This window comes from Aedes aegypti, chromosome 1 (assembly GCF_002204515.2).
Source record: "Aedes aegypti strain LVP_AGWG chromosome 1, AaegL5.0 Primary Assembly, whole genome shotgun sequence".
NCBI lineage: Eukaryota > Metazoa > Arthropoda > Insecta > Diptera > Culicidae > Aedes > Aedes aegypti.
The window spans coordinates 32,722,222-32,736,493 of NC_035107.1; the positions used below are offsets into that span (position 1 = coordinate 32,722,222).

Here is a 14,272-nt window from a genome sequence, read left to right on the forward strand (position 1 = left end):
GAGCTGAATGCTCGTACGTTTCTCTTAACACTGCTCATGAGATCTTGGGCGAGGCTTTGCCCATTTTTCTTACACAATTTCTCGCAGAAGAAATACTGGTTCTGGTGTATTTGGCGGGATCGCCTCCTTCGAAACCACATTAACGCCCTTTGCTTCGTACCAATCCATTACAGGATTTTTTTGATGTCCGCCTTGATGTATGTTTCGTCGTTCATGACGAGACAGCCTGGCTTGACCAGCCACTCAGGGTACAGCTTCCGCGCACGCAATGTGGCCACCGTGTTTTGCTTGTCAGTCCGGTTTGGCGCCTTCCTGGCCTTAAAAACACGTTTCCCAGCCCGCTTCATGGTGTGCTAGACGAACCACTTCAACGAATTGACCTTTTTGGCTTTAACGCTCTAAGCTAGTATTACCCAAAATTTAATTATTTTTTTAAAGTTAAACCCAAAACAAAGTATCACATTTTTTCTGGGTCCAATCTGTATGTGGCCAATAAACTTAATGCTGGACTGGCCTAATTTGCACTTCTCCAATCGCAGGTTAAATCCGAACTGTTGTCATAAAATGAAATGAGCTTGCAAAGTTTCTTCGTAGTCAGCTTTTGTTTTGGTGCGAACGATGAAGTCGTCAAGAAAGGATTGGGGCCCAGATAGCCGTAGCGGTAAACGCGCAGCTATTCAGCATGACGTGGGTTCGAATCCCACCGGTCGAGGATCTTTTCGGGTTGGAAATTTTCTCGACTTCCCAGGGCATAGAGTATCTTCGTACCTGCCACACGATATACACATGCAAAAATGGTCATTGGCATAGTAAGCTCTCAGTTAATAACTGTGGAAGTGCTCATAAGAACACTAAGCTGAGAAGCAGGCTCTGTCCCAGTGGGGACGTAACGCCAGAAAGAAGAAGAAGAAGAAAGGATTCTGCTCGTTCGATTCCCCCAATAAAACTGCTCATCAGCTACTGGAATGCACCCGGTGCCGATTTTACACCAAGAGCTAACCAGTTAAACTGCATACTACGGGATATTTTTGCATGGGAAAGTTTGTTTTTATCATAAAATTTACACTGTAACTAGATTATATTTTTGATTGAGCTCTGGAGTCGTTGCTGGAAAGCTGGGACATTAAAAAAACACAATAGGAAAATAAATCAATACGAATAAAATTGATAAAACTACGGAAGCTTTAGGGACATTTCTTTCCTATACAATAAGTACAGAAACTACAGTTAAACTCTTTGCAAATTTATAAACCGGTCTTTTTCGGGGAGAAAAGACTCGATGGACGTTAAATAAATGACCGTTGACCCGAGTGCGCGAATCATCCAACAAAGTAAAGCGCTAAGGATCCAAATGAGAATGCCGACAACAGTCATCACGATTTACCCAGAACAAAGCTATAGTACGGACAAGTTTCTCCCACTGAATAAAGTGTTCTCTCTAAACAAGCTAGCTCTTAAGTCTATTATACACAAAATCTAACCTATAAAACGCATTCCCTACCTGAAGCGAGACGACCTAATTCAAGGAAAGTAAACTGATAGAAAACGGAGAATGGCACCTTGCAGGACCGCAAAGAACTAGTAACTTTAGCGGAGGTTCGTCGATATACGTGACGGTTATTGTCATTTCATCAGACCACGATTTTTTTTTTGACTTAGTAGTGTTTGGTTTACAGTTGAACTGCAAACCATTATAGTTTTTGGACGTTAGTGTCTCACAATCGTTGTTCGAGGATAATTTTGGTAATTTCAACAAAGTCAGTAGATTTAGGGTTGCTTAACCTGTTTACTTTTCTGTTCTAAAATATAAAGTTTAACTTAAAACGAATTTGAGTGCTTTCGCAAACGTTTTTTTTTTTTCGTATAACGGTGCTCTGAGTATAAGCAATGCACTTGTGTTTTCAGACGAAACCTATACACTAATCGACTCTTTTTCTCTTTGTATATAAAAACTTTCCACAATCTAATTGCACCAGTTTCCTATCTTTTCAAATAATTGAAGTCGATTCAAACAAAACAACACACAATTCCGACAAAACAGTGAACCTTATCACTTCACGCGCGTTCCCTATCACAGACATCACAATCAACAACCAGTCACCCCGCAAAATAACAAAACCTTCTAAATTCTAACCGCAAAAATGCCACTAGCGACAACCAGATTCAACAGATTCGAACGTGTGTCCGCTTTGCTATTGTTTGTGCACTGTGTATGTGTGTATGTAAGTGTGTATGCTGAACAAGCGGCTCCTACTTTTACCGCACCGGATCCCGCAGATGGATGAGCTCTCGCAGGAAGTACTTGATGTGATCGTACGTGGCAAAGCTGATTCCGACTGCTATAGGACCTTTGATCCAGTTCATGCTGAGCCCCTTGTAGAAGCCCCCGATAATGCCTTCCTCCCTGTGGGGAGAGTGAGAAAACCGGATTCAGTGATCGGACGATAGCTGAGGCGTGTCCAAACTTACCTGTAGATTTTGACCAGTGTTGTTCCGATTGTCAGATATCGATCGGCGCAGTTGGCCGTCACGCCCGTGGTCTGCATTCGCCGTCGGACAATGTCCAGTGGGTAGCTCGACGATTGGCCGATCACGCCAGCCGTCGCACCGAAAACCAACGATATCACAGTGTTTGGGGTGGTGTCACCGGTGAGTACTGGAGAAGATGGGGGAAGAAGGCAGACGTTTTGTTTAGTGGTCAGAAGTTCAGCTATGAAGCAGAATCCCTGAGGCTTGAGGGCATAAGCCCGGATGCTTCCGTAAAGAAGCTCAAAGGTTTCTGGACAGAAGCTCGGAGGCTTCCGAACAGAAGCCCGGAGGCTGCGGGACAGAGGCCCTGAGGTTTCCGGAGAGAACTCTAAAGGTTATCAGACAAAACCCAAAGGCTTCCGGACAGAAGCTGGAAGGCTCCCGGACAGGAGCCCTTGGGCAGAAACTTCTAGGCAGAAGCTCGGAGGCTTCAAGACAGAAGCTCGGAGGCTTCCGTACAGAAACTCAAACGTTTCGGGACAGAATCTTGGACGGAATCCTTCAAGACACCGGAGGTTTCCGGACAAAAACCCGAAGTCCTCCGAGCAGAAGCCTTAAATTTTCGGACTGAAGCTTGAAGGCTTCCAAGCAAAAGCCCTAAAGTTTGTAGATCAACAAATTCTAAATACTTACAGAAATACTCTTTCTTGAGAGTATCGTACGTGAAGAAGGACATCCCGGCGTACGGGATGACCCCCAGGATGGTCGCCCAGTAGCCCCGGTAGAGCGTCCGGGGTCCCTCGCACTGCCAAATCTTGACGAACACCTCCCGCAGCGTCCGGTAGCCGGAGTACTTGTCCGTCACGGCCATCCGCGCCCGGGCCAAATCCAGCGGGTAGGTCATCGACTGCGACGTAATGCCCGCCAGCGATCCCGCCAGGAATCTTCGCACTTTGGTACTGGAAGATTAAGATCGATGAGTTTAGAAGACCTCGAAACCACGGCAGCATTCAGAACTTACTCTTCGTGTCGATCGACGCGCAGCACCTTCTTCCACTGTTCGTGCGCCGTGAACTGGATCGCCGAGTAGGGAATAATGCGGGCCATCGTAGCCGAGTTTCCCCGCCAGAGGGCCACGAAGCCCTCCTTGGTGTACGTGTCGCGCAGAAATGCCAACGCCGCTCGGAACGAGTAGGGGATGTCTTTGCTGGAAGTTAGGGAGATGGTTAGGATCGGTGAAGCGTTTGAGGATGCGAGCGAACCTACTTGATTTGAAAGTTGATCTTCGTCCGATCGAGGGGCGCGATCGTGGTTTTGGCCAGTGCACCGGCGATTGCTCCTGCAACCAGACTGGTGATGACTACATCTCGATTGTTGAGTCGCTGGTGCGGGTCGGGGATCGTAGTGATAGGGGTATTGCTGCCGCTGGAACTACTGCTACTACTAATGCTGCTTCCTAGGGATGACGGCACAGTCTTTGGTGTACTGACTATAGACGAGTCTGCAGAAGAGAAAGCAGTTGGAATTTATTGTAGACCCTACACCTTGAAATTATCTCGATTCATCTACAAGATTTTAAAACGTATCCTGACATAGATTTTAAGAAATGTTCTTGCAGAATACAGATTTACTGAATGTATATTTCCTTATCGAATATGTAACTAATTCAGCTGGAATTGGAACCAGATTATCTCGAATCTGAGACAGATTCTGTTCAAGTCTGAGACAGATCCTCTTCAAATCTGAGACAGATTCTATTCGAGTCTGAGACAGATTATGTTCGAATGTAAGACAGATTTTGTTCAAATCGGCGACAGATTTTGTTCGAATCTGAGACAGATTTTGTTCGAATCTGAGACAGATTTTGTTCGAACCTGTAAAAGATTCTGTTCGAATCTGAGACAGATTCTGTTCGAATCTGAGTCAGATTCTGTTCGAATCTGAGACAGATTTTGTTTGAATTTGTGTCAGATTCTGTTCGAATTTGTGTCAGATTCTGTTCGAATCTGAGTCAGATTCTGTTCGAATCTGACAGATTTTGTTCGAACCTATAAAAGATTCTGTTCGAATCTGAGACAGATTCTGTTCGAATCTGAGACAGATTTTGTACGGAACTGAGACAGATTCTGTTCGAATCTGAGACATATTCTGCTCGAATATGAGACAGATTGTTTTCGAATCTGAGACAGATTCTGTACGAAATTGAGACAGATTCTGATCGAATATATAAAAGATTCTAATCGAATCTGAAACAGATTCTGTTTGTATCTGAGTTAGATTTTGTTCGAATCTGAGACAGATTACGTTCGATCCTGAAATAGATTCTGCTCGAATCTGAGACAGATTCTGTTCGAATCTGAGACAAATTATGTTCGAATTTGAGACAGATTCTGTTCGAATCTTGGATGGATTCTGTTCGAATATCAGACAGATTCTGTACGAATCTGTGACAGACTATGATCGAATCTGAGACGGATTCTGTTTGAATCTGGGTCAGATCATGTTCGAATCTGGAACATATTATGTTCGAATCTGAAACAGAAACTGTACGAATCTGAGTCAGATTATGTTCGATTATGAGAGAGATTATGTTCGAATCTGAGACAGATTCTGTTCGAATCTAAAACAGATTCTATTCGAATCTAAAAGAGATTCTGTTCGTATCTGAGTCAGATTCCCTTCGAACCTGAAATAGATTCTGCTCGAATCTGAGACAGATTTTGTTCGAATCTGAGACAGATTATGTTCGAATTTGAGACAGATTCGGCTCGAGTCTGAGACATACTATGATCGAATCTTGAACGGATTCTGTTCGAATATCAGACAGCTCCTGTACGAATCTGTGACAGATTCGGCTCAAGTCTAAGACAGACTATGATCGAATTTGAGACGGATTCTGTTTGAATCTGGGTCAGATCATGTTCGAATCTGAGACAGATTCTGTACGAATCTGTGACAGATTCTGTACGAATCTGAGTCAGATTATGTTCGATTTTGAGACAAATTCTGCTCGAATCTGAGACAGATTCTGTTCAAATCGCAGACAGACAGACTGTGGTCGAATCTGAGACGAATTCTGTTTGAATCTGGCACAAAATATGGATCATATTATGTTCGGCATGGAGCAAATTTTGTTCAAATCTGGAGCAGATTATCTTCGTCTCTGAAACAGCTTCGTTCTAAATTTGACAGATTTTAGAGAAATTCGAGACTAATTTTGGAGGAATTATGGACTGATTTAAAAGGAATTTGAGACAGATTATGCTCAAATCTACGAGTAATTCTGTTCTCATGTGAGTCAGAATCTGCTCGAACCTGGGCCAGATTCGACTCTCTTGGTAATAAGTAACACGCAGTGAAACTTAAGTAGGTCTGTATTTAATGGTAACTTCAAGACGAATGAACAAATTCAGATTACGTAACAATATCTTCGATCAAGCTAGGTTACTATGATCGCTGTCGTCTGAACTTCAACACTCTTTCTGGACGACACTGATTAGGAAAATGACTTCTGCCAGCTTTGCTCTCTGTATTCTGGGTAATGGCTCCGTAAGAATGTCGGCAGCCATGGTTTCCGACGGGAAATACGCGCATGTTATATTTCCTTCCTGGATTTTGTATTAGAATTTGAAATCCCGTCCTATAAAACCATTCCCATATTGTCTAGTGGTTAGGATATCCGGCTCTCACCCGGAAGGCCCGGTATGGAAACCAAGTAACAATTTGAGCTCCTACAAAATGAATCTTTGTTGCGATGTGTTTTGTTCTTGGACTAAATTTGTCTGTCTCAACAATTTTCAAGGTTTCCATTAAATTCTCGCAGTAGCTGTTTTATCCACAGTGCTTCTTGTACAGATTCCGATAAGTGCTGTAAATTCTGCTTCAGCCATGGATAAACTTTTACGAAAAAATAAACTGAACTCGCTTAAATATAACGTGTGGTTTAGTCAGCAATAAGTTTGAGAATGATAATAACTACAAAATGTCACAGAAGCCAAGTTTACTGGGATGGAATGAACTAATTTACAATGACGTGACGCTGATTTTTCCATCGGGAAGAAACCCTTTTACTGCGGCCGTGTTTACAAAAAAATGAACGATTTTGTTGTGCATTCATCCACTTCATATTCATCCGGTGAACATTCGTTGTCCGGATGTCATTAAATGTAAACATTGCCCGCATTTAGAGCAGATAAGAAAAAGAAAGTAGAGGATAAAAGAAGACCGTGGATAAGTCCATTAACGATTGCTTCAAACCAACAGGTTGCTTCGATGTCATCCCCCCTCAATCGCTCCGCTTAATGCCATGACGTTGCAGGTAACCCTTCGCTACTAATTTGGCCTTATTACGAACAGTTCGACCATCTTCCACTTCCACACCACGCGAGCAGGACGCCAGCTTCCACGCACCGTTTACGTCCATGGATCTCAGTTCGTCATCGATAGCCTAGAGCCAATTGAATCGATCAACCCGCTTCCGGATATCGCTGTTGCACTGAGGAGCATCGGAGAGCCTGCGTTCCCATTCGCTGCGCCTCAACGTCGCTTGTCCATTGGACTTGAGTTGTTCTATTTGCGAAAGGAGCGCCCCGGTTTGATCTGCCTCATCAGTAACCGGAGAACCAGTGATGCATCGTCAGGCTGCCATTCTGCACAAGGTTCAACACCAGGATCAGGAGTACCCTCACGAGACATTTGCCGTTCCTCCATCAGCAGTTCATTTGAATCTTGAGTAACAGCCTCTCCAAGTTCATGCGATTCAATGACTTGTGCAACCTTTCCATGCTTTTCACGATTATTTTCGTATTGGAAAAAAGCTTCAGTTCGACACAGATTTGCCGATGCCATTGGAATGTCCACCTTATTCCCGTACAGATTACCACGCAAGTTCGCAGTAGCAATTACTTCACTGCCAATCTTCAGAATTGCCACAGAACCGCAGAAGATCACTTCAACACCTACCTTTACCAGTTTCTTAACTGACATCAGGTTGTCTCGTAATTCATGGAATATAGAGCACATTCTTCGTGATCAAGGGCGTTTTCTTGTTGCTGCTTCCGACGATAGTTCCAGTGAACTTGGACACCAACGCTTCACCGTTTTTGAATTTCGGGTTTCTGAAAATACTTCCGCTTCATTCACGAGATAGTCGCTTGCTCCTGAAACGAGTTTGAAGACCACCTTTCCGCTTTGGCACTTTCTGTCCTTCTTCAGTTTGAGTCCTCGTGACGTTCGGTTCGTTTGAGCTCTTCCGCTAGTAGGTGCTGCTTCACAACTTCCAAACTCAGTTCTTCCTCAGGGATGTTTTCAAGGGCCGTTGCCAAAGGATCATACGTGTCGGGTAGCGTTTGAAACAGCGAAATTACCAAATAAGCTTCCTCAGTCTTTGCATCAGCGGTCTTCAAGTGCTTGATCAAATTTTCAAAAGCCGGTAAATGTGCCCTCATCGAATCGCAGTCTCGTAGCTTCAAACGATTGAGCTGCTCCCTTACCAGGTTTTGAGTGCTGATCGACCGCTTCGCGAAAGAATTTTCAAGAGCCTTCCACATGTCTCTAGTCGTTTTCTTTTCGCACACAATTGTCAGGCATTCGTTTGCAAGAAAGCTGACGTCGTGATTCTTGGCCTTTCGATCTGATTCTTCTGGTCTTGTGTTAATTGCAACGCACTTTGATGTTAGGTAATACTCGCTCTTCATTCTTTTCAACTTTCAAGCCAAGTTAGTGATGAATTTCTCCCATCTTGCTAATCTTGAACGACTGTCTAATTGATATTGGAACTTCTTCTAGCATCTGGATACTTTTGTCTGTCCCAATTAGATCGTCCACACATTACGTTTGATTACGAATATCCATTTTTTTTTTTTTTTTGTAAAATTTGGTTTTATTTAGTCAGTTAAGTAATTCACGGTAACAATTATTTACATTTAAAAATCACAGATCTAGATGAAAGTTTAGTTCGTTTACATCGATACTTCCGTTAACATCATTAACAAAGGTGATGTACTTAGCAAAAACTTCTAGCATCTTGACTCTTGTTTCTCTTCTTACACCCGGGAACGCCGGTCTCATCAGGTCTTCAAATGAAGGTCGCCTCCATCCATTCATCAGCACTGCTAGCCTCTGCTGTAGGACCGTCCATGCCGGGCCGACACGAGCACAGTCACTGAATTTATGCTGGAGCGTTTCAATCGTTGGGCCACCGCAATGAGTGCAAAACTCGTCGTCTGCTCTCCGCATCACGGCCAGCAGTTTTCGGTGCTCCCACTTCTCGTTCACCAACAGGTAGAGCTTTGAACGCTCCGCCGAGAAGAGCTTATTGTTGCTGATATTTCGCCACGCACGTGGCCAGTCGATCGTCGGATGACTTCGTTCCACCTTGGGCATGTCCGTTTGGGAGACGAAATGCCTGTGGATGAGATCGGCGGAGGGGTTTTCTTGGATAGGGGGTGGAATTTGGGAGTAGTTTGAGAGGATTATTTTCAGGTCGGGATTATCTATTGAGATTGCAGGGCGGGGATTATCGTGGAAAAGAAGGGATTTATAATAGGGAATGGAATCGATCTCTTTGAGATGACGGTTGATGGCGAGTGATTTCGCCTTCAACGCAGGCAAATGAAGGTTTAATCCCCCATGCTCCTTGCTGCGCGCAAGCTGCATCATCGGGACGCGGGCGGGCACTCCTCTCCACAGGAACGTACCCATCGTTGAAGTGATTTTCGCCGTATGCACTCCTAGTGGTGGCAACACCGACGAAACGTACCACAGCTTGCTGGTGCCGAACGTATTCAACATGATGACTTTCTGATGCAGGGTTAGCATGCGTATCGATTGCAGCCACATTTGTTGCGCAAACTTCCCCACCAGCGCATTCCAATTTAGAGTGGTCATCAAGCGTATCGAGTTTGCGAAGGTAATACCCAAAATTTTGACTACATGGGCTGTCTGTAGCCATTGGGTGTTGATTGAATTACCTTCGCAAAACCCGACATCGATCGCCACTGTTTTGCGCAGATTCAACCGCGCGCCGGCAACAGCCTCGAACCGGATAAATATTTCATTCATCAGCTCTATCTGTGGGGCTGACGTCACGATGACGCTGATATCGTCGGCATACGCAACCAACAAATCGTTGCCACATGCTTGTTCGAGCCTACACACCAGGGGGTGGAGGTAGAGAACGAAGAGATGCATGGACAACGGGTCACCCTGCCGGACCGAACGTTGGATTTCGAACGGACGTGAGAGACGCCCGTTGATGAGCAGCCGAGAGGTGGATCGACTGGCAATGCGCGTGAGAAGAGAGACGAGATCCCGACTAAAGCCGAGCGAGCACATGGTGCCGAACAGGAATGAGTGCCGGACCCGATCGAATGCGTTCTCCAAATCAAAGCTAATAAGCTTGCCGGCGCGCCGGTGGTGACGGAGACTCGCAATCCGATCTTTCAGAGCAAGAGTGGCCTGAAAAATGTTACGCTCCGAGTTAGAGCATTTCTGCCCGTCGCTCAGCACGTGGTGAGCTCGCATGACGCATTCTAGCCTGGTTTTGAGAATGCGCGAGAGGAGTTTGTAGTCGCTGTTGAGGAGCGAGATGGGTCGATACGACCGGGCCGTATTCTCCCCTCCCTTCTTCTTCACCAGCACGATGATGCCCTCCACAAAAGCAGGGGGAAGGTTGCCTGCTAGTGCTTCGTTGAGCAGGAGATTGAGTTCGCGATGGATCACGTCGAAGAGACGTAAATAAAATTCCCGTGGGATACCATCATTGCCGGGGGAACGCCGTGGGGCACTCGCTCGGATGGCAGAGAGGATTTCTGCAGTGGTGATCTCGTCCATGCAGGCTTGATTGATGGGATCATCGGGTGGGATCACACGCTCGCATGTAAACCCGTCATCGTTGTTGTTTTCTGCTGTTGCTTCCTCCGTATAGAGACGCGAGAAGAAGTTTAGCAGATTCGCTTCGATCGCTGCTGGCTCGGCAACGGTCTCATTCTCCTCCGTTCGCAACTGGGTGATGACGGTCCTTCTCCTTCGTCTCTCCCCCAACTGAAATATCGAGACGGGTTCTCCCGCCACGTGCGTCTCGTTCATTCGCATAAACATGTGCGAAAAGTTGCGTTGAAGCGCCAACATTTCGCCTTTCAATCGATTGATGGTGGGTAACATTTCGGGATGCTGGTAGTACCCGTCGTACGCTAGCCGGAGCTCCGCATATAGACGCTGATGGGCGTCGTGAAATTCGTCAAAGACGATGCGCGATTTACGCTTGAAAAAGGTTTTTATTTTTGGCTTAGCGTACGAAATCCACCACTCGATCCATGAGCCGTAATTTCTGCGCTGCCGAGTCCAATATTGCCACTGTGTTTGGAACTCGGCAACGTTCTCATCGGTGAGAAGATGCGGTCGAAGGGACCAGAAACCACGGCCGGGCTCATGTCCTAGCTGGGGGAGGCAAAGACGGAGTGTCAGCGCTTTATGGTCCGTGAATGAGCAGACATGCGTATGCGCGGTACGCAAGTACTCCCGCAAACCGCTGCTCACATAAATGCGGTCGAGGCGCGATTGTGCGTTCCGGCAAACGTACGTAAAACCGGCATCCCGGGGGCGCAACTTTTCCCACACATCGTGGAGCTGCAGCTGCTGCACAGCAGTTTTGAGTGCAGGGCTGGTATTGGGGCTGGACGAGTCGCATGCTCGAAGCACGCAATTAAAATCGCCAGCGAGAATGACATGCTGAGTGGGGTAGCGCAGATAGTAGGCGAGAGTGCCGTTGAAGAAATCCTCTCGTGCTGCGCGCTGAGCAGAGCCGGAGGGAGCGTAGAGGTTACAGATCGTGGTATCATGCACTCGCAGAGCGATTAGGCGGCTGTCCAGGCTTTTCTCGATGTGAGAGGCCTGAATGTGTTCCTTCAGAGCAACAGCTGTTCCTCTTCTCGTGTGGTCTACATTCGTGTATACGACGAAGCCAGGCAAGGAGAGCTGGTCGTTTTCCACTTCTTGCAGACACACAATATCGAGACTTTGGCTGTTGATGAAGGTGCGCAGCGCTGCTATTTTCGTGGGATTGGTGATGGTGCCGATGTTGATGGACGCGATATTATAGGATGTGAGAGCCATTACGATTGGGAATCCTCATCCTGCTCGTCGTCATCGTCTTCTCGGCGTGGCTTTTTGCCGGGTGGTCGGCCTCTGCTTCGCCTGTTGCTCGTAGATGCCGACGATTCATCGGTCTCGTTGCCGTTGCCATTCTTGCTATGCGATCGCAGCGCATGGATCGGCTTTTTGAACAAGTCCACCACAGCAACATTGGGTTGGGTAGCTTCGGTGGCTTGTTGAGTCGATCGGTGAGACGACGACGAACCGTGCGCGCGTTGGTGTTGCGGGCTGGGGGACGCCGTTAAGCCAATCTTGCCGGATTGACTTTTTGCTTTCGTCACCTGGGCAGACTGTTCGGTCCGACTCGAAGGCTTCGGCAGCTCGGGAAAAGCAGCCGACGAGGTGAGTGATGGCGCGGTAGGACCTACCGGTTTTGTTCTCGGTGGTTTCACACCGGACGAGTTTTTCGGTGGCGGACGGTTGCCACTCTGCTTTGCTACGTTGGCGTAGCTCTTCTGCACCAGAAGTTTTTTGTTCTGGACACAAGATATGCCAGAATGTGCCTGCTCTTTGCAGTGCTTGCATGATATCAGCTGCCCCTTGTACACCACGTACGCCGGCTGCCCATCAATGGTGACCCACGAGTCGATGTTTCGGTTTAATAGCATACGGGCCGACCATATGCCGAGTGGTACGCCGGCGAACTCGTAGCCCTCTCCCCACGTTAGCTCGTGGATTGAGATCACTTCACCGAACGCACGCAAGAACTCCACGATCTTCTCTTTCGTCACGTTTTCGGGGAGGTCATGGACCTTCACCTCAACACTTCCATCTTCGATGGTTAATCGAAGCTTGTGCTTCTTCCCATCTAACTCCACTTCGTGTCGGTCGTTATGTTCGTCCACTATTTTCTGTGCAAGCGTCAGGTCGCTGACCTTGACGAATGCACATTGTTCGCCTCTACTGCACTGTAGTCTTAACACATCTTCCTTCTTCAGGCCGAGAACTGTGCGGCAAAAGCCGTGCACCTTTTCGAAAGCCGGCTTCACGGGGAAGCTCGAGTAATCGATGCGAAAGGTGTTTTCTCGCCTCATCGCGTAATCACCACACACGCGACGCGGCACTACGTGATATCGATAAACGATCAGAAAAAATAGGCCTGACTAATGAGGAGCGAAGTCGTAAAAACGTCTTCGCGTCTCAGAAGCTGAGCGATAACTGCAAATTTACAATCATCTGAACCTTTCGCCTCTTAGATACATTTTCCAAAATCCATGTTTCATTGAATTGTATTGAATTCGTTTTCTCCACCATTGCTGCCTTCCATTTTCATCGTTGGCAAAACGGTTGGTGCATTGGTATATCCCAACGAAATAACGGTTGGCTTCTTCACAGGAAATGCTTATCCAATGTTGTCTAGATAGACTTCATTGACGAAAACCAACTCACGACTCCTGAGTTTGCATCTTGTTCGAGGGTCATACAAGTGATAGCCCTTGGTTTCTTCTTCAAAACTAATAAGAATACACTCACGTGATTTCGGGTCCCACTTTCTGCGCTTTATTTTTGGTACTTGCGTCATCGCCTTCATGCCAAATACTCGAACGCGATCGGGTTTCCTGTCATTCCACACTTCATCCGGTGTCAAATCGTGTCCATGAATGGATTACCTGCTTTGCTCTTGCCCACAGTTGATCAGCAGAAGTTTTCTCGTTTCATTTTGTATGGGGAAAGGCATCTAACTTCAAATTTCTCGTAAATGGAAGCATTAATCGAAAAAATATTTGGTAGGCGTGATAGCCATCATCATCACGCACAACCGGTACCAAATATTTTTTCGAAAATAGTTCCCAATTTTGAGAAATAATTCGTTAGATGCATTTCGCCATACAAATATTTTTCGCGTTACCTGTTAGCGATTTTTCGTACGTAGACACTAGCGCAAGTGCGTTACTATGTGGCGAGTAGCGAATCAGGGCATGCATGTAACCCATTGGAAATCGATTCACTAAATTACCCGCAGTAGCTACAGTCTCGGTCCAGAGTGTTTTCGATAACTTGGCATCGAATAACATACGATGCGTCTTTCCCACGATGATGCGCTTCGCGCCATTTTTTTATTCTTTACTTGCTCACTTATCGATCTCTTATTCGCCAGCTTGAGCATCATCAGAGCGAATTCTATTTGACAGTTGTTCTTTTTTTAGTACATTGTCCGTATTCCTATCTGCTTTATCGATTAAATCTATTTGTGGATCTGATCCGACGTTACCTGTGATGTTGGTTTTTTATCAGTCCAGAGAGAAGTCCATTATTCCTTGCCGTTGCTCGATCGTCATGTTTTCCGGGTTCATTAGAGCATGTTCACTCAGAAGAGAGTCAATTGTTAGTCCGCTTTCAGACGGCCATGGTGTTCGACGGATGGAGCTGGGAATCAAATGCATGGAATCAATGCATGGAATGGTTTGAAACTGTCCGGGACTTCATTTTGAGATTTGGATTTGAAAAAAATCAGAGAATCTCTGTTGCTCTTGACCATTGCTTACTAAATGGTAGTATCGTTTGCTTCCCCAGTGGTCATGGCTGATAGTCTCCGGTACTTTCGTTATTGATTCGAATTCTATTGACTGCTCCACCGGCAAGTCGCTTCACATTATGCACACTCAGATGCCCGAGCCGTCGATGCCAAGTTTTCAATGTTGCTCCGCTA

At 46.2% G+C, this 14,272-nt stretch overlaps 1 protein-coding gene across 3 annotated transcripts in view; it reads right to left on the reverse strand.

Annotated features, from left to right (window-relative positions):
- Positions 1-1,227: 1,227 nt before the first annotated feature.
- Positions 1,228-14,272, reverse strand: part of LOC5565195 (mitochondrial coenzyme A transporter SLC25A42) — a 52,366-nt gene continuing 39,321 nt past the window's right edge. For all 3 annotated transcript variants that reach the window (XM_021839343.1, XM_021839346.1, XM_021839345.1), the window contains exons 3-7: positions 3,736-3,970; positions 3,491-3,676; positions 3,163-3,428; positions 2,470-2,656; positions 1,228-2,404 (exon numbers count right to left, since the gene is read on the reverse strand). In XM_021839343.1, the coding sequence (XP_021695035.1) occupies positions 2,257-2,404; positions 2,470-2,656; positions 3,163-3,428; positions 3,491-3,676; positions 3,736-3,970 (1,022 nt within the window). In that variant the 3' untranslated portion in view covers positions 1,228-2,256. The remainder of the gene's footprint in view (positions 2,405-2,469; positions 2,657-3,162; positions 3,429-3,490; positions 3,677-3,735; positions 3,971-14,272) is intronic.